Source organism: Saccostrea echinata, unplaced genomic scaffold, assembly GCF_033153115.1.
Source record: "Saccostrea echinata isolate AGI-Se365-2 ecotype Australia unplaced genomic scaffold, CSIRO_AGI_Sech_v1 ptg000039l, whole genome shotgun sequence".
In the NCBI taxonomy this organism is placed as follows: domain Eukaryota; kingdom Metazoa; phylum Mollusca; class Bivalvia; order Ostreida; family Ostreidae; genus Saccostrea; species Saccostrea echinata.
Window position 1 is genome coordinate 1,648,688 of NW_026889788.1, and position 19,983 is coordinate 1,668,670.

General features: G+C 32.5%; 1 protein-coding gene across 1 annotated transcript in view; it reads left to right on the plus strand.

Moving 5' to 3' along the window:
• Nucleotides 1-17,199, plus strand: part of LOC133200383 (actin-binding protein WASF2-like) — a 20,809-nt gene extending 3,610 nt beyond the window's left edge. The window contains exons 2-6 of the mRNA XM_061336193.1: nt 10,179-10,467; nt 10,815-10,968; nt 11,288-11,411; nt 12,589-13,480; nt 13,951-17,199. Of these exons, the coding sequence (XP_061192177.1) occupies nt 10,200-10,467; nt 10,815-10,968; nt 11,288-11,411; nt 12,589-13,480; nt 13,951-14,120 (1,608 nt within the window). The 5' untranslated portion in view covers nt 10,179-10,199 and the 3' untranslated portion in view covers nt 14,121-17,199. The remainder of the gene's footprint in view (nt 1-10,178; nt 10,468-10,814; nt 10,969-11,287; nt 11,412-12,588; nt 13,481-13,950) is intronic.
• The last annotated feature ends 2,784 nt before the right edge of the window (nt 17,200-19,983 follow it).

Here is a 19,983-nt window from a genome sequence, read left to right on the forward strand (position 1 = left end):
TTTTGGTGAATTTCCTGTTGTCACCAAGAGCATGTAGTGTGCAGGGAGATGCAGCTTTACAAAGGATTGTGGGTCCAGAGGTTACTGCAGAAAAAATTCATTTGGATCAAAGTGCGAAGACCGAATTTTCTCTTCGCCAAGGCATTGTCGTAAGAACTCGCAGTGCACCTGCTATTAAGTGCCAAGATCATCTCTGAAATATATGGGAGTTAATATCTGGCAGAGAGAAGCTCTGGTTTGCTTTTCTGAAGCAGGCTTTTAAAATAGAGAAATTTTAACATTCCTTGGTTTAAATTCTGTTCTGTTTCAGTAGATTTTCTCATTTCTTGTACCACATAAAAAAAAACATATTATATACTTAATTCATGTCAGAGACGTTTATAAGCTTTAGTGTATAGTACATGTGTACATCATGTACATGTTATTAAATTAGGCTTTGAAAAAATAATACTCATTAAAAAATCTCTAGAGTGCTTATGATCATGATGATATGTGAAATTTTGATATTATTTCATTATTTTTAAGTGTTAGGTACTAAGTCTCGTATGAGTCAAGCTCATCATGTATGTTACAAGTTGAGAGAGCAATTCAGCTTAATGATATAAATAAATGAAATAGGATCAGATTACCAGGTAGTTTAATTCACACTGAAATTGTGTTTGTACACAATTTTAATTCTAAATGTTTTAATTGATATCTCATGATTTTCTGTGCTGGTTTATTTCATGGTGGTCTTAATAATTAATTCACAATTACTTAATTTCTCATTTTTGAATACAGCGTCCTTGTAATTTTGAAAATCATTCTTTCAATACAAAGACAGTGGTGGTAAAGAATTTATAATAAATGTATCCAGTAACTATAGCTTTCACATGCCATTTTTTATTGACCCTGGGTTTCCAAAAGATTTTCACTGATTTGTAATACTATTGTACTATTACAGAACAGGAATTTAAAGTGTCTGACATGTATTTGATACAAGATTGATACATGTCAACAATATTCATGATGGCTTAATGTTCATAATGTAAGTGGAAAATTCTTTTATTATGAACATAGTGAAATTCAAACCACTGCAATATATTCCAATTCTACTGCATAATGTTTAATGCTGGATTTGCTCACTAGATTTCTTGTAATTCAGAGCTTAATTTTTGTATAATTTAGGAAGATTATTTTACAATACTGCATTATTTAAAAAAAAATATTAACTTTTGGCATGTGAATTTGAAATTTATTCTATTAATTTTAACTAATAATGTAAATATTGGTTCATCTTGACTGAATGAACTTACACAATTAGGAATTTTTTTAAAAAATTGTTTTGTATAGAAAGGTGATGAATGGTTTCCTTTTTTCAGAAACTCTTCTGATTATGGACTGTTACATTGTATTAGTCTAAGATTGAGATGTTATATACATTAAAACCTTTTGTTTACAATACATACCGGTATTATATTTTACTTAATTAAACTAGGCTAGATAATTAAATGTAGAAAAGTGACAACTTAGTCAAGATTGTTGATATATTGTGTCTTTACTTTTTTGAGTTGGAGGGTATTCAAAATTTACCTTATTACAGGTGAAGTTTTATTTTGTCTAAATTGCATGTAAGCACTAACAGTATTTCTTTGCATAACATCTACATGAAATCACACAAAGTCTAGCCAATATGCTATAGTAATTGTAGGTCACCAAATTTTTGCGACATTATTTTCGTGAGAAAATCATTAGGTATTTGTAAGTGAGACAAAATCTTCATGAATTCTGGTTACTGTTGTATGTAATCTTAATATAATACACAAGAGTGAAATTTTAGGAAGCAGATGATCTGTCTCACATCATTATGCCAAAATGAAGTTCTCACAAATAAAAATTGAGTTAACTAGGGCTGTGACAGTTCCAAAATTTTTTGGGTCGGGTCGATTCTGTAAATTTTCGGCTTGGTTTCAGATTTTTCGGTTCGGTTATTTTCATCTATTTTAAACCTTGATTTCATGAATTTAACTTGAAAAATCTTTATTTGTTACATTAAGTTCACCTTGAAAACAAGTCGTTACAATGTTAATGTTTTGATATCAGTGTTTATAAGACTTCTAGACCGACTATTAGCTACAACCTGACCATTCTTGCTTGTTTTGATAATTGACTCTTCATTTTGTGACAAGTGTTTTGTCACGGAATGAAGAAGATTTCAGTTGTGATGTTTATTTATCACTGTTATCGTCATCATTCTTTTGATTTCGACGCCATTTTTTGTATAAAACAGATTCTAATACATAAACCAGGGATGGGGTAATCGTAATCGAGTAATCGTAATCGATTGTAATGATTACTTTTTTTCAAGTAATCGACAGTAATCTGTAATCGAAGAAATTTTCGATTACTTGTAATCGTAATTTAATCGATTACAGCTAAAATTTTCAATGTAATTATAATTACTTTTTCGATTACTTTCGATTATTTAATACATAAATGGATGTTATTTTGGAGAATTATTTCCAATCAGTCCAAATAAATATCAAATTTAAACCACCTAGTGTAATGTTTGGATTTCCTAACTTTTATTATCATAAGTTTAATAATGTTCTCAATAAAATTTGCATTATAGACCTTCTGGTCTAGTATTAAATAATTCAGGAGTGTATTTCAACCATTTATTAATAAAATATACAGATTTTTTGTGTGCATTTTACATTTGACCCACTGTTCTCTTGCTGCATGTCCTTTTTCATATTTCAGATATTGAAAAACTTTGTCTTGTAATAGAAAATAATAAATAGCAAAAACAAATTTAAGTGCTGTATTAAATATAAATAATTTGGTAAATAAACTACATTGTACTCAGAAAAAAAAGAAGATGGAAATACTTATTCAATTTCATATCTGAAAATGTTTAAACAACTTCAAACTTGTGTTTTAGTAACTTTGAAAATTTGCAAAATCCTTCTCATGTTTTCATTTAAAATTGTAAGGTTGCTTTTATATCAGTGAGAGGTTATGTCTGTAAGAGAGGGAGTAAGTGTCACTGTGTTTGCTTATCTTGGCTAATTAATTGACTGAGACATCCCTGATTTGCAGATAATAAGGTGTCAACTGTGAACTACCTAGTGTTTAACTTTATAATTGATAGTTCCATTGAAGACAAACAATATTATTAAAACAATTAATAGCTCTCAAAACACTTATTTCAATACAGAATGAAATCGTGCTTTTAGTTTAATTACTTGAAGACACATTTAATTTACATGTTTATTACTAAAAGTTCTAATTTACTTCTTCTTCTTTTTTTTTTTTTTTTGAAAAAGACACATACAGGAATGTTTAATGTGTACTGTCAACATACGGACAGCCCAAATACTTCTAATGAAGTAATTCACAATAAAATATTAAAATAATTTTTGCAACAAGTCAATAAATATGGAGGTTCAGATCCAAGGTTGAAAGGAATAATTAATTCCTTGGCATATTTTATTGTAGGAATCATGTCTCCACTTTCCATGGTAGAGAATCCTTCATTTAGACATTTAGTGAAAATGTTAGCCAGAATAAAACCTGCACTGAAACTGCAGGAACACATTCAAACTTCAGTGAATATCATCAACATTTACCATTTAAATATTGCTTTGATATTTGAAGGGATAAAAACTTGAAAGTAATCGATTATTAATCGATTACATCTTCCAAAGTAATCGATTACAATCGATTACAGGACAAAAATGAGTGTAATCGATTAATAATCGATTACACACAATTCCTCTAAGTAATCGATTATTAATCGATTACATTTTTCAGTAATCGTGCCCATCCCTGACATAAACCAGACTCGAACCGAAATCCAGAAATATGAAACCGAACCGAACAACTTGGACCGCGGTTTTCGGTTATTTCGGGGAATTGTGACAGCCCTAGAGTTAACAGTATTTGACTTGACTCTAATTCAGTAGGACTCCTTTTTTTTATGGACAAGAATTGGAGGTATTGCCAAAGGCTTAAGTACAACAAACTTTAATTTTTACTTCACACTGAAATAACAAATAACCAAAGATAAGATGAGGAAATTTCCTTCCTAGTTTTCAAAATATTCTTTTGCCGATGTACGGCTGTTGTACGATAGAGTGTAGACTTCCTTTTTATTTTATGCAAGATTTTTTTTTTAATTTAAAAGTATATTTATAATTAATTGTTTTGATTGATTTTATCAAGAAGGAAATTAATCTTTTTATACAAAACAAGGAGGATATTGATGCTAATCAAGGACAAGGAATTTGTTTATCTTTTGTAATTTTTTTAAAACCAAATTTAGCTCACTGAGCTAGTGGGTTCAAATAAACATTTCTCATCAAAGTCCTTGCAGTAAATTTATGTCAGTATGATGAGGATGTCTGTAATATTTATCTCTTTGGCTTAAACATTTCCATGATCACTAGGACAACTTCAACTAACTTGCAACAAAATATTCAGTTCCATTCCATCCAAGAGACATGCCCTATCCAAGAGAAGATAATTTAATTGATAATTAATCATGAATAGCAAAATTAGGATATACCGGTAGTGCATTCTAGCTCTTAAAATATTCCGTTGGAGATTAATAAATAGTAAAAGACTCTGATAATACTCTGATGAAAAACGATGCACATGTACTTAAATTGCTCCCCCCCCCCAACCACCACCACCACCACTTCCCCCAACCCCTAAAGATTTGGGCCACAATCTTAACATTCATTTTTCAGGAAGGGAAATTCGACTCAGGAGAACATCGAAGCTTATGAGTCTGTTTAAATTTCAGTACAGGTGTTTTGCTGAGTAAGATATAACATATTTTTATCCTCAGAACATTATTTGCATTATTTTTAATGACACATAATCTGAAATATTTCATTGGTGGTCTAGAAAGGTAGATGTATATGTAGGTATAGATACACGCTATTATTGCGCTTCAATAGGCGTGTCTTATTTCCTTTTCTGTGTATTCATCATCTATCTGATTACGTTTGAAGATCCAGCCTATTGTGTGTGTGTGTGATGATTCATTTGTAAATATCTCCCTTGAACAGGAAGTAGATTCATACATCAGCTTGATGTTAAGTAAAGTTTACTGAAATAGCTTAGATAATTGAATAGGCAGGAAACAAATTCAAGCATTCCTCTTTTTCACGTATCTTCATAGCTATAAATGTATTTAATTAGAAAACAATGTTAAGTGTTCGTTACATTGGAACATCATGAATATGTAGGTTGTAGTTCATATTCTTCATGGCTTATTGTATAAATCTATACATTTGATTTGTACCACATGTATATACCTGTATCTATATAGTGACTGTATGGTGTTCGTATTTCTTAATAGGAACATTCATTAGTAGTGTTGAGTTGTTTAAGAGTTTGTGAGGAAAATCATGCAAGATTTATCCAACTTTCAGGCTTCAAACTTGGTAACATGATGAAATGAATAATGGATGCCTTTTTCCTGATATCTTCATACCTGATATCTATTATTTTTAACTTTTGCTGAGTGTACTAAATATTTCAGATTCTGATATAAATGTTAAAAGTTGCATTCTTAAATTGACCTGATTTCATACACTTCAATAAAGTGCAGATATATAGGAAATTTGACATGCAAAATAGGAACTTAAAAAAAGATGTATATAATAATGTGTTCCTGATAATTTAATTTATGAAAAAAAATTGATTTATGGGATGTGGATGTCCTTACAATTGATGTCAGACTTTCCTGCATGTGCTATCACTACAATGATGTACGCTGATGTACTTCTTGAATTGTATTCATCCAAGCCATCAGATTATGTCTGTAAACAAGACCTGAAGATCTCCAACTTCCTCTGTGCTCTATCCTGTTGTTTTAAATTGATTGTATGGAGTCTTGTAGGATGATGATATTGGTCATATGTGTGAATCAATCATAAACTTAAGAAACATAATATGTGTGTGTGTTTGTGTGTGTGTATATATATATATATATATATATATATATATATATATATATATATATATATATATATATATATATATATATATATATATATATATATATATATATATAACCTGACAACTGGAAATTTAAAACATATTCTTGTCTGATTTGAAGTCAGTATTTTAGTGATAATTTTATTCAGTCCCAAGGACCAGATGTCTCTGTAGTTGGGCATACGGTTAATGTTCAGCAAAATGCACCTTATGCCCAAGCTATAGCCAGTAAGAAATTTGTCATATTTTTGTTTCCTGGTACTTTATTTTTTGGTAGTGCATGTGTCAGTGTGTATTTATCAGTGCATTAAGCATCAGTGTCCCTTCTTTTAAACTCTATATAAGGAACTTCCCAAGTATGTATGAATTACATACATATGTTCAAACATGATAAAGAAAACCAGATAGTACATATCTCTTGATCATGTTGATGTTGACCATATTTTTTTATAACATGGGATACATAATGAAAACAGTTATATTCATCAAGGTTAACATTTAATTAGTGAACTTTTTGAGCAATCTTTTATAAATTATATAATCATCATGATCATGATGACTGAAAATTCTGTAAATTTACAAGTCGATAAGTTTGTCAAATTATATTGTTTTCAAGGAAAAATAATTTTAAAACAGTTGCTGAGTAGCATTTTCTATAGCTGGTGGCCCAGTTGGTAGAGCACCTAGCTGACTAGTGATTCAGGGGCACAGGTTTAAATCTTGGTCTGGTTCATTGCATTCTTCTCCAAGCCAGTTACATATGGTGCCCTGGAAGTGACAGGTAAAAGACCTGCCAGGGAAGAGCCTGGGTTGGTGTCTTTGGCAGCAAAGACCTTTAAGGAGAGAGGAATTTGATGGTCAGACAGATTCGATTGACTCATTTGGCAAGTCAGTTCAGGGGACCTAAGTTCAAATCCTGGTTTGGACTCTTGCATTTTTATTTTATTTATTTATTTATTTTTGCCCATTACACAATCATGATTTGATTCGTCCTAATAGTGAAAATTTGAAATGTATTTGATTTGAAACAAATACATGTAGTACTACATGGATTTTGTATTATCAGTCCCACTTCAGTTATCATGTCAACTAGGGAAAATGGTGATTTTTTAAGATTTTTGAATGATAGTTAAGAGGGAAAAAAATCAAAGTTTAATAAATTTAGTTATTAACATATTGATGAGGAAACTGAGTGCCTGTTTCCAGGTTTGGAATACAGTGATCTTTCACTGTAGATACCTAATTGAATACACTTGCAAATTTTATTTTGATCAGTCACTGGAATGTGTTCTTATGAATCAATGATTACTGCACAATGAAATGAGCACTGCATTTAGTGTGTATTGGTGCTAGATCTTTCATAGTGAGTATGATTTATACAGAAAGATTTGATTTTATGAAGACAAAGGTCTCCTTAAAGATTAGGTTTTTAGCTCTTCTGAGCCAAAGGCTCAAAGAGCTAATGCTATGGCCATTTGTGCGGTGTGCGGCGTGCGGTGTGCGTAAACTTTTTAGAATATGGGCCATAACTCAAGAACCCCTTGGCCAATTATTGTCAAATTTGTCATAGGGTATCCTTGGCCCAAGGGCTTTCTTTTATACTAAAACTTGGGTTGTGACCCTTAAACAAGGAGAGATAATTAGGAAAATAAAAACAAAAGTACTGGTTGCTAAAAAATCTTCTTCTCAAGAACTACTGGGCAGATTATCACCAAACTTACACAAAAGGATGAAGATATGTTGTAGATTAAAATTTGCACGGGGATTTACCCTGGGGCAAAGGGCGTGGTCTCAAGGTCACTTCAAAGTTGACCAAAAATTACATTTTATTAAAATGTTGATATTTTGCTTACTATAAGGGCTAGGATCATCAAATCTTGTCAGTTGATGCATCTAAGGACTTCAAATCATGTTGACTCAAAAGTAGGTCACGGTGACCTACTTTTCAAATTTTGCGGCCATTCTTTTTCAAAATGATTTAGAGGTATATTTTGAACAATTTAAGGCCTATGATCATCAAACTTTGTCAATTAATGTATCTTGGGTCCTTGAAGTACGTCAACTTAAAAGTAGGTCACCTTGACCTACTTTTTAAATTTTATTGCTAATCTTTTTCAAAACAATTAAGGTCATTAATTCGAATACAAAGGGGTTAAGAATCATTAAATCTTGTAAGCTGATGCATCTTGGGGCCATAAAACAGATTTATTAAAAAGTAGGTCACAGTGACCTACTTTCTGAACTTTGCAGGCATTCGATTTCGAAGCATTTTAGAGGCATAATTTGGACATTTCAAGGCCTATGATCATAAAACTTTGTCAGTTGATGCATTTTGGGTCCTCAAAAAACATCAACTGAAAAGTAGGTCACTGTGACCTACTTTTCAATTTATATGACTATAATTAAATATTTCAGGTACTAATTGGCTTAGAATCATCAAACTTTGTCAGTTGATGCATCTTGGGTCTTTGGAGTAGGTCCACTGAAAAGTAGGTCACTGTGACCTACTTTTGAAAATTTATGGCTTTAATTAAATATTTCAGGTACTAATTGACTTAGAATCATCAAACTTTGTCAGTTGATGCATCTTGGGTCCTCAGAGCACAACAACTGAAAAGTAGGTCACCGTGACCTACTTTTGAAAATTTATGGCTTTAATTAAATATTTCAGGTACTTTATTGGCTTAGAATCATCAAACTTTTACAGTTGATGCATATTGGGTCCTTGGAGTACAACAACTGAAAAGTAGGTCACGGTGACCTACTTTTGAAATTTTATGGGTGTATTTAATATTTTCGAGTACTATTTGGCTTTAGAATCATAAAAAATTTGTCAGGTGATGCATGTTGTGACCTCGGAGTAGGTTGACTGAAATGTAGGTCACGGTGACCTACTTTTGAAAATTTATGGCTTTAATTAAATATTTTGGGTACTAATTGGCTAAGAATCATCAAACTTTGTCAGTTGATGCATCTTGGGTCCTCGGAGTACAAAAACTGAAAAGTAGGTCACCGTGACCTACTTTTGAAAATTTATGGCTTTAATTAAATATTTCAGGTACTAATTAACACCAAACTTTGTCAGTTGATGCATCTAGAGTTTTTGGAGTACAACAACTGAAAAGTAGGTCACTTTGACCTACTTATAAATTTTTATGGTTACAATTTTAAAAAAATTTTAGGTATTAATTGGCTTAGAATCATCAAACTTAGTTGATGGGTCCTCAGAGAATGACAAGTGAAAAGTAGGTCACCATGACCAACTCTCAGGTACTAATTGGCTTAGAATCATCTTGGGTTCTCAGAGTGTGAATTGGAATTTCAAGGGTTTATCTAAATATACAGGATTTTTTGAGGCTTCAAATAGAAGTGATAGGTTGTACAGTTTATCAGAAGAGCGATTCAAGGCCCTTGGGCCTCTTGTATAAGAAATATATTTTATAAGAAAAAATGTGCAAAATTGTTAATACAGTCATGTAAGATTGTTGGAGTTATGTAAAATCTATCATGAGAAAGCTAGAGTATAATTTCAAAGTCAGATCAGCGACTTTTCAAAATTTTTAAAAAGGTGACTGTGGCTTTTGAATTAGGAAAAATTGTCGAAATTTTGGACAAACTGGGGAAAAACCAGTTATCAATTGTAAATATCCAGTAAGCTTAAATATAGAATATCAAACAATGCACAATTGATTTGATTTAATTCCGTCCTTTGTATAACTTTTCTTTAACACTTTAAAATTAAATCTCAATCACATTGACCATTCTTTTTTTTATTTTGGGAGGGGGAATACATGTTCAAATGGGGAAATTTTTGAAATTTTAGCAACCTTATATAAAGAGCAGATATTCGAACATAAATTGGCTGAAGAAAAATCATTGCAGAGAAAATTTTCAGAGCAATGGAAACCAGTTACGAGATTTTCTGTGAACGTCATTTTCTATCTAAATAAATAATGGCAGTTTCTTGATATGTATGATCATAATGATGTTTGTTTATCAAGTGATACAGTGCTCAGTATGTTAAACTTAATAAAATCAAAGGGCATATTATGTTATATAAATTTGCTATATCTATTCATAAATTTCGTTGTATAAATGGAGTTAATTCCAGAATAATATTTCTAAGTACGTGTTCTTTTATTATTATACCAAAGAGTTTGATCCTAATAATTCTTTTATTTTTACAGCGAGAGCTGACGTAACAGACCATGCCATTTATACAACGGTGTTTGGAACCCATAAATGTTAGTCGGGTAGAGGTAGAGAAGGGCATTAAAAATGAGTTGGAATGTGTGACCAATCACACGCTCAGTAACATAATTCTGCAGCTCAGCAGCCTCAGCAAGCATGCGGAGGACATGTTTACCGAGCTGTCACAGGAAGTGCAGACGTTCACGGACCGTACGCGGCAGCTCCAGGGGAGAATAGACCATCTCCAGGAGAAGGTTACCAGGCTGGATGCTGCCGGAGAACTAGGTAGGGCTTAACTATGGAAAGGTTTTTATAAATTCTTGGTGTTGTGTTATTGACATGATAACGTTACACACATGAAAATCTATACAAACAGTAAGGCTGAGAAAGGGTTGTTAAATCTTTTGGCTAATACATGTATTTTTAACTAGTAAACTCATGAATTATGTTTGAATCACTGATGTGTTAAATTTGTGAAATGATTTATAATATTTGTTTTGTAAGCTCCTTGGTACAATAAATGATGGTGGTGCTCAATTTTGAGATTTATTTTGAATGAATCTTCAAAATTATGATAATTTTTAATATGTATTGTTTGACATGGATTATATTATTTGAAATGTTCTTCACAGTGTCCATTCATGATATACACCTGAGGAAACCTTACAAGAGTTCTACACAACACGACCAACAGGTGGTTTCCAGATCTACAATACCTCGATGTATACTGAAAGCCTACAGTCAATGTGAAGCTACGCCGGCTCTGGACAAACTTAACCCCTACAGGTAAATATATACTTACCTCAGGTAATAAAAGGTAATGATGTTGAACTTCGGTATCTCGAACACTGATATTTCGAATATTATGGATATGTTGAAGTGATTTGAAAGTCCCAACCACTTAGTACTCTTTAAATATTTTACCCCTGATATCTTCAGATAACAGTAACATTTACCTAAAATAAAATGTATAGAGTCAAGTCCTCCCATTCCAGAACAATTGATTTTAATATTCCTCAATTGTTCAAAGATATACTGTACAGATTTATTTTTGAAAAAGAAAGTTACAGTTTTTTTACTTTTTGCTCATGCACTTGCCTTTCAGAGAGGATGGTAGGGATAGTGTGAAGTTTTACACAGATCCAGGGTATTTCTTTGAATTATGGTTCCAAGACATCCAAAAAGATATAGAAAATAGGAAAACTGAACTAAAAGCCAAGAGGAAAAAGGTAACTTCTCTTTCCCCACTCAATTTCCAGATTTACACACAAAAAAGAATTTGAAAACACCAGAATTCTACATTTAAATTGTATTTTTTTATTTGTAGTGTTTTGAAACCTGTGGGCTTTTTATATCATGTGCAAACATTTGTTCACTTGTTCATCCTGTATATGTTTCTTAATGATATTACTGGTCAAAAATTCCATGTGATATACATGTAATATGTAAATACTGCATGCACCAGGGTTGAGGGTAACATTGAAAATTTTCACCCGAAGAAAACTACTGGCAATCGAGGCACAGTTGAGGTTGACAGTGGTTTTCGAGGGGTGAATATTTTCAATGTTATCCTGAACCACTTGCTGTATTTATTATATTATACTGAATGTTTTGTAAAATTCAAATAATTAACAGTGAACTGTAAATTATCCAGGCAGGTCTAATCATCCAAACATTTATTATATACCCAACTGCTGTCACTCAATTTTACTGTTGAAGTTGTGCAATCGCGTGACGGTGTTATCCGACGTTCAGGATCACTACACTGTGGTTTTCTGAATCCATATCACCCGTCTCTGAAACTGATGACGTAGTACACAGATAAGTGACGTTTTTATTCTCGCGTATCAAAAAGTTCCTTGACAAAATGTTTTGTAAAATAAATAAAAGTTATGTAATTGATCCAAAAAGTTTCCTTTTGTTATATTTTGCTAGTTGTAAAGGGGTATATAATAAATTTATCATTGTATCAGTAACTTGATCCAAAGAGCCATATCACTTCTGGTTGACAGGTGCGGATCATCAGATCAAACTTGACGCTTCACGTCTCTTTTGATCTAATGATCCGCGCCAGTCAACTTGACATGAAACGACTCTTCAGATCAAGTTACTGTTATAACAATTTATATATATTATGTCACGAAAAATATTACACTCATATTTTCCTTGAAATATTTAATAACCATTTGTGGAATAACTCGCTTGTAATCTATTGTTATTTCAATTCATCATTTGACCTTTTTTTTACCCTAAGCCCAATGGACCAGTAGAATAAAATTATTTCTAACCTGAATATATTTGTTCTATTTTCATTTATTATGCATTTTGTTTTGTATGAAAATAAAAAATATGTGAGAACAAATACTTGTAGTAATCAGATTTCACCTTTTAATTATTTCTTTGCAGAGACCACAGAAGCCAAATCAACAAAAGAAAGCCCCACGACAGGTGCAAACAGTAGTGGAGAAATACCGGGATATGAAGCAGGGAGTGGAGTTCTCCAACAAATCCGATTATGCTGATCCCGCTAAACTAAATATACAAAACAACCAACCACGACCCGGAAGCTTAGAGGTGCAAACGAGAAAACCTGACACTGACCATAGGGGCTCAAGACCTCCTCCTAATGGGCCACAGTATTCTCAGGATGTGTCAAGACAGTCTAACTTTCAAAATGAGAACAATAATTATATTGGCCAGACTGGAGGTCACCATCCTCAAAGCATTCAAAACCAGTTATCTCCTCAGCAGAACCGAATGTCAAATATGTCACACCGGGGATCCTCTGGAAGTATTGGTGCCTCAAGGCCCAGTCAGCCTCCTCCTGCACCTCCTCCCTTGATGTCAAATGCACATCTTCATCATCATCATAACAGTCCAAACAGGGACAGCCTACCACCGCCACCACCACCTCCACCACTGGGTGAAGATGAGGATCCAAGACGGTACCACCCTAGTCCAGAAATTTCTAGAGTGCCCACCACTCACCGACCGTCACCTGCAAGGCAAGAGGTGGATCTGCCTCCCCCACCTCCTCCCCCTCCCATGAGCCCAGAACAAAATCTACCCCCTCCCCCACCTCCACCACCTGTGGATACGGGGATGGCACCCCCTCCACCACCACCTCCTCCGCCACCTATGCCTATGACTAATGGCTTTGATGATGAGAGTTCTTCAACTGGTTCTAGTTCCCTAAAAATGGATCTTAGTGCTTCTCCACAACTGAAACCAACACCAAAGCCACAGCCCATGGTGGATGATAGAAGTAACTTGTTGGCACAAATTCGACTGGGCACTCGTAAGTTTTCATTTTGTTACTGGGTTGCAATAGAAGTATGCACTGATGCTGTGTTTGCATTTTTAAGCCAGTGATAAATTATTTGAATGTATTTTTCTTAAGGTCTCAGTATCTGTAATGTTGTTCATGTTGTTTCTCACTTTAAAAACAAACTTCTAACTGATAAACAGTTGTAGATTGTGAAAATTTTGGAAAGAGTTATTAGAAAATTTTGTTTCAAAAAGAAGACAAATTTTCTTCAGAAGCAATTTTACAAAGCACATCCATGTATGCAATAATTTATCCTTCTCTCCATGGAGCTGGTTTGGTGTGCTAGATCAATTGAATGAGAAAAAATTGTAATGAATAATAGGGCAATTCCTAAAACACTTCTAGATGATTTGTTTTCTTTTAAACATTTAACATAATTATGGTACATTTGTTAAACATAAAGCTATTGCTGAGAATAATGAAATTATGATATTTTTTAGATAAAGATAAATTACGTAAGGTGGAAGAGAAGAAACAAGAAAGAGACAAATCTGCACCTGGTGGAAACTTTGATGTTCATTCCATCATGAACAGAGCATTTGAAATGCGTCGTAAAGTGATAGAAGAAAGTGAAGAAGAAGACGGTTCTTCTGATGATGAATGGGACTGATCAGCATTAACTCCAGACTTGTACAAAACTACAGTGTATACCATAGGCAGCAAATGCTGCTGAGATCTCTTGTTGATTGTGTATCCATGACAACAGGATTTTCTCCAAAGACCCAACTTGAATGAAATATTCGGGGAGGTGAAAGACATGCAACTTGAAAAGAACTGCATGCGGCTTTGTATTCAGCTGATGCAGTGAGAATGTATTTGTAAACACATAATACAGGACAAAATATTATCAAAAGATTGCCCTTAATCCATGTTTTATATATATACAATTGTATAATCCAAGGAATGTCTTATAACTAATCAAAGATGACTGCTTTATTATGGCATAGAGAAACTTTCTCCCATCACCTCAGTATGTGTCACTTCATTCTGTGTATAGATCCATGATCACTGTTTCCCATATTATACCTTGATTTTAAGAGACAAAGTAAGAAATCGGTGTAAAATCGAATTATTATGATATCCAGGTATATCTACTTAATAAGTATAAATGAATTTAAGATTTATATATATCTCATACATACAATTTAATTTCTAAAGCATAATATCAGGATGTGATAAGAACACTTGAATATACATTTATGTTGCTCTCTCTCTCTCTCTCTCTCTGCATCTTGTTTATGATTAACACACAGGTATAATTAAGACAGTCAGTGGTATATTTTTACTATTTTATCTACATTTCTGGTATGTGTGTGCTATCTAAAGAAATTCTTCATGTTTGGTAAGACATATTCCTCAGTGTTTCATACTGCGTATAATACATACATGAAGGTATTGAATTTGACATGTTAAAGGTGTGAATTGTAGTGATAAAAGTACATTTTATCCATACTACTGATGAAGAAAAATTATTGTTTAAAAAGAGTAAAATTATTCATTACATGCAACATGAAATTTGTAGACATCACTTAATAATTGTAGAATATGACATCTATTGCAACAGTTTTCCATCAAAGTACAGTGCAACAATACTCAAAAAACTTTCAGTTTCAGAATGTATTGCTTTCTAAATATTTTCTTCTAGCCAATATGCCGAAATACTGTATTTTCTTAGCCCTGTATGTAAACTTTAATTTCATCACATGGATAGGGAGATAATTATATTGATAAATTGCTGCTGTTTTTGCTTAACCCTCAGTTGTCTTCCTTGAATAAAAGTACTTGTTAATTGTATATTAATTCCTATTTAATGTGTGGTGAAAATAAATCTACAGTAGTAGCTACATGTAGGTAAAGCCATGATTTTCCCATTAGAAAGTCTTTATGGTGTATTATTTTGTACATAACTTTAATTTAAAGTCGATTTTTCATGTGCAATATTAGTTTTTTCACCAGAGGAAGGGAAATAAACACAAGTTTCCTTGTCTGATGAAGATGATATGTCATAGGAGGTAGATATAAAAGTGGTAGCTTCTGTACATTCATGATTTTAGCTTTCTACAATTCAAGTGTGTCGTTTGACTTTGACTTGTTTGCAGATTCTTCATCTTTTCTGGTTTAAATCTAAGTACAGTGAAACCTGTCTAATCTGTCTTGCACCGTGAGAGAAATTTTCTTTTGGAATAGACAGGGTGTTGGATTGTACAGTGGGAACATAGAAAATAGCAAAACAGGAATTAAAATGAAGGTCGGAATTAACAGTGAAAAGTATTACACAGGTGTTGGATTAGACAGTGTTTACTGCACTAGTCTGGGGGCAAATAAGGGACCTTACACTTGACTCTGTGGCCATACACAGCATGTGTTACATCTTTAATAAGGCAAATTTTCCCCAGCCATTTATGTATAAATAGAGAAAAAAATAATATAAATCTTTTTTCTTCTAATGTGAATTGGAAATGAACATACATCAGCTGTGGCAAAAAAAGTGTGTATGTCTCTTCGTTCCACACCTTTATGTAAATTGAACACTTTTGTATTGCTCACTATACAATACAAGATATTAATGAAGTATGGAATGCTTTTTTTTTTTTTCTGACTCGTTCAAAATCTTACCGTACCCTAAAGAAAAACTTTCCATGGAGAAAAAAGGCTTTAATTTAGGAATTTATATAGACTACCTCAGACATACCATATTCAGTATGCTGTCTGTATCGAGCATTTGCTTTGTATCTACTGCTTTCAATATTGTCATTCCCTTTTCAATTTTTTAAAATTTATTTATTATTCTGAAACTCTGCACATAAACAAACTTTTTTGAACACTTTAATTTTTCTTAAAGATGTTTTTTTTTTCTATTCTATAAAAAGACAGTTTAATATCTCTATGTGTGTTAATCTTTTCCATTTTCCTATATGGTGCAAAGTAATTAAATTAGATAAACATTTTCTTCCAGAACTCTTTGTGAGTTTTAAATATAACAAAGTATTAATAGATACGTATTCATGCATTTACCTACATAGATATACTTTTCAAATAATGTGTCTTTTTCTGCAAAATTTAATGTGAAGGAAATACATTATATAAAACATCCATAGTCAAACAGAATTATCTCATATATTCATGTCATGTAAACAGTTGTGTAATTCAATAATTGTAAACAAAGTTAACTTTGCCCCTGTTAGAGTGTTAAATACTTGGTCTTTTACAAATTTACAAAAATGTACTGCACTTACTGTATGTAAAATAATTTACGCAGTGACTTGATATGATTTCTCTATCAGGAAAAAATAAAACATATTATTTTTTATTGTGAATTAGCTTTGAATTATGGAACATGTGTGAATGCCTTTTAATATGGAAGAAAAGTGTAATTTTTTGCCATTAAATTATTTTAATTGATAACATTATTAAAAGTAATGCCTTTTAAACATCAATTGAAAGGCATAAATGTTTAAGTTTGCAGATGTTGGAAAGTGAGCCACACAAGTCCACTTTCTGATAATCAACTATATGTATTTACACTACTCTGAATTATAAATTGTAATAGAAGTGCTTATTAATGATGTTAATTGACCAGTATTTGTATATGGGGATTTTTTTTTCTTCTTAGATAAAACCATGGAGTTAACTACGTTGTAGTAGCTTTTTTTTCTCATGCATATGCAATAAACTTTGCTTTATTTTGATTGCATTTTTTTTTATGTTATTGAGATTTATTATTTCAGGGGTTTTACAGACCATGAAAAGTGCATAAATTTTGACCCAGTGCTTGAAAATAATGAAGCAGTAAAAAAAAAAAAGTCATCGAAAAGTGCTTGAAGAAAATCATGTTGATTCCCATTTTATGTATCATATTACCATTTAGAAAATATTGGGAAAAACATGATTGAGAGGATAAATGAGCTTAAGATTTTTTTAAAATATAAATCCAATCCAATTTTGTCAATTTTTTATTTTCTTGATTATACTGTGCGGGAAAAATAGATGTTAAAAGTGCTGGAAAAGGGCATAAAAATAATGATGCTGGGCTGTACGAACCATAGCATTATATTTTCTAAGAGACTTTACACTGATATGCTGAGGTATGGAAACTTATGACTTAGGTGAACTAATGCAATCTCAGCCTTCATCATATATGTACATCGGTTGTAAATTTAAATTCTGGTCGTTTTCAGCTTTGACGGCCCAGTTTCTGCTATTTTGTACATCTATGTAAAATTTATGCATGTATGTAAAATTCATGGGTGAAGAAGCGTAAAAATGTTAAATGCTTCGGTTTCTCTTTAGAAATGCAGTGGAGCCAAGTTAATCACTTTTTACCCCCAATATCTCTAACCCTAGGATATCTCGGAAGTTTTTTCTCGAGCCCATCCAGTACGAGATAACGAGGTTTATCTGAACACCGAGAAGTGGGGAGAAAATTAATGTCTAATTGGTGCCTTCACCAGACTCCCAAGATGAAGCTGCGTCGGCCATACATTGAAACTTCTTGATATCTAGCAGATCTAGACTGATAGTTCGAAAGTTTACACTGAACAAGGAAGTTAATTTCTCTTAAAGATTTGACATACGGAACTTCTGCGTTCAGGATACCTGCCCCAGAGTGTGGCTGAGTTGATCATGAGTGAAAAATGCATACATATGCATTTTAGAAATACTCTTTATGAATGTCCATCAGACAGATTTGTTTGCATGACGTGAGAAATGTGCCATTTACCAAACTTGAATATTTTTTTTCACTGGAGGAAGGATTGAGGCTCAAAAACAGGGTCATTTGGAAAAACAAAACATATATTTGTGCTTTTAGATTTAACTCAAACCTCACTTGATATTCAGATTGAATAAGTTTTCATTAAATGAATACCAAGTAGGTTAAGATTATAAGTTAAAAAAAAAAAAAAAAAAAAAAAAAAAAAAAAAAAAAAAAAAAAGGTAGATGCTTGAAATTAATTTATTTAAAAAAAAAATTGTCCATGTTCTTACAATACAGTGTATGTCGGGCATAAAGCCGATGTCAAGTCATTTGAAGGAAACGGAGGCAATTCTTCCTTTCTCAGTAGCAAAGAAACATTTAACCCTGCTCATTCACGTCGCAGAGGGTGTAACTACTAACTTGACTCAAGCTCATTTTACTGAGGTCAAGGTCACCTGGAAATAGAAATTTGGTTTGAGACCTAAATGTAGCGGAGGAACTTACTTGTGAAGATGGTAATATGTGTTTAAAAAGAAACATTCCTGGTGATTAAATGATCTTCAAGCTCATGGTCATCTTACTTAATTTTTATTTGAAGTCTTTTTTTTTACAGAATGGTAGTTTTAACAGCTTACGAATTATGTAATTTGAAGATAACGAAAATGCAGTAATCATGCTCAAAAGTACAATCAAACATTACTAATTGAGAGCAGAGCAAACACAGATATCTGAAAACATCAAAACGGGATCAGGTGCTATGGAAGAGTAAGCATCCCTTGTCGATCGGTTACACATATCCACCGTGAGCCCCTTGTCTTAATCGGATAAACGAAGTATTCCGTCGGCAAATCAGTATAAAAATATGGCCAAACAATTTATATTAATAACTTCAGTCAACATTCGACCTAACGATAAGTTGTATTTACAAACAAAGTCATTCTATATGTCGACAATAGACTTTGCAAAATGTTGTCTTTAAACGAATTATAATATCACTAATTTGTCAGTAGTCTCCTTTTTTTTTTTAGAAATTGATCGTCTATCATGAAGTTTGCCTGTTAATTTGCCATCCGAGGCATGTCTTTCTCTTGTTGAAAATCAAAATATGAAACAGGTGCGTTAGACTCTGCGGTTTCTTTTATTTCGGGTTCAATGGGGTATAACGAATCAATGTATGAATGAAAATGAAATTGTTACTTGATTTACATTGATAAAACTTCTTCGATGTATCTAACTATCGAATTGAAGGCCAGAGCAAGAGACTTCTTAATCATGTAATCCACGTAGAAGTTTACAAACACAGGCCAAAAACAAAAAGCGTTTTTAATTAAAGACCCTTTGATGTTTAACAGTAAAAGGTCTTTACTAAGTTTATCCTTAAATCCTTAAATGAGCATGTTCAAAAATTTAGATAAAGAATAGGAATTGAGAGCAGAGCAAACTTAAGAGGTTGGATAAGGTGCCATGGAGGAGTAAACATTCCTTGTGGACCGGTCACCTAGCTCTGTTTGAATGAATAAACGGATAAATCCGGAGTCAGAACAATGGCCTAACAATTTGTAGGAAAAATCCGTCAACATTTGACTTAACGACAGGCTGTGTTTGCAAACATGATCATTGCTCTTATATAACGAATGTACGGATTTTGGCAAACTGATTTTGTCCCGTTCAGGTTAAAAATACAAAATTTAACATCTCTTAATTCATCTCAAATTTTAAAGTTCTCAAAATTTGAATATTGAAATGACATTATTTTTCGTAAGTATTCAATTTTTAA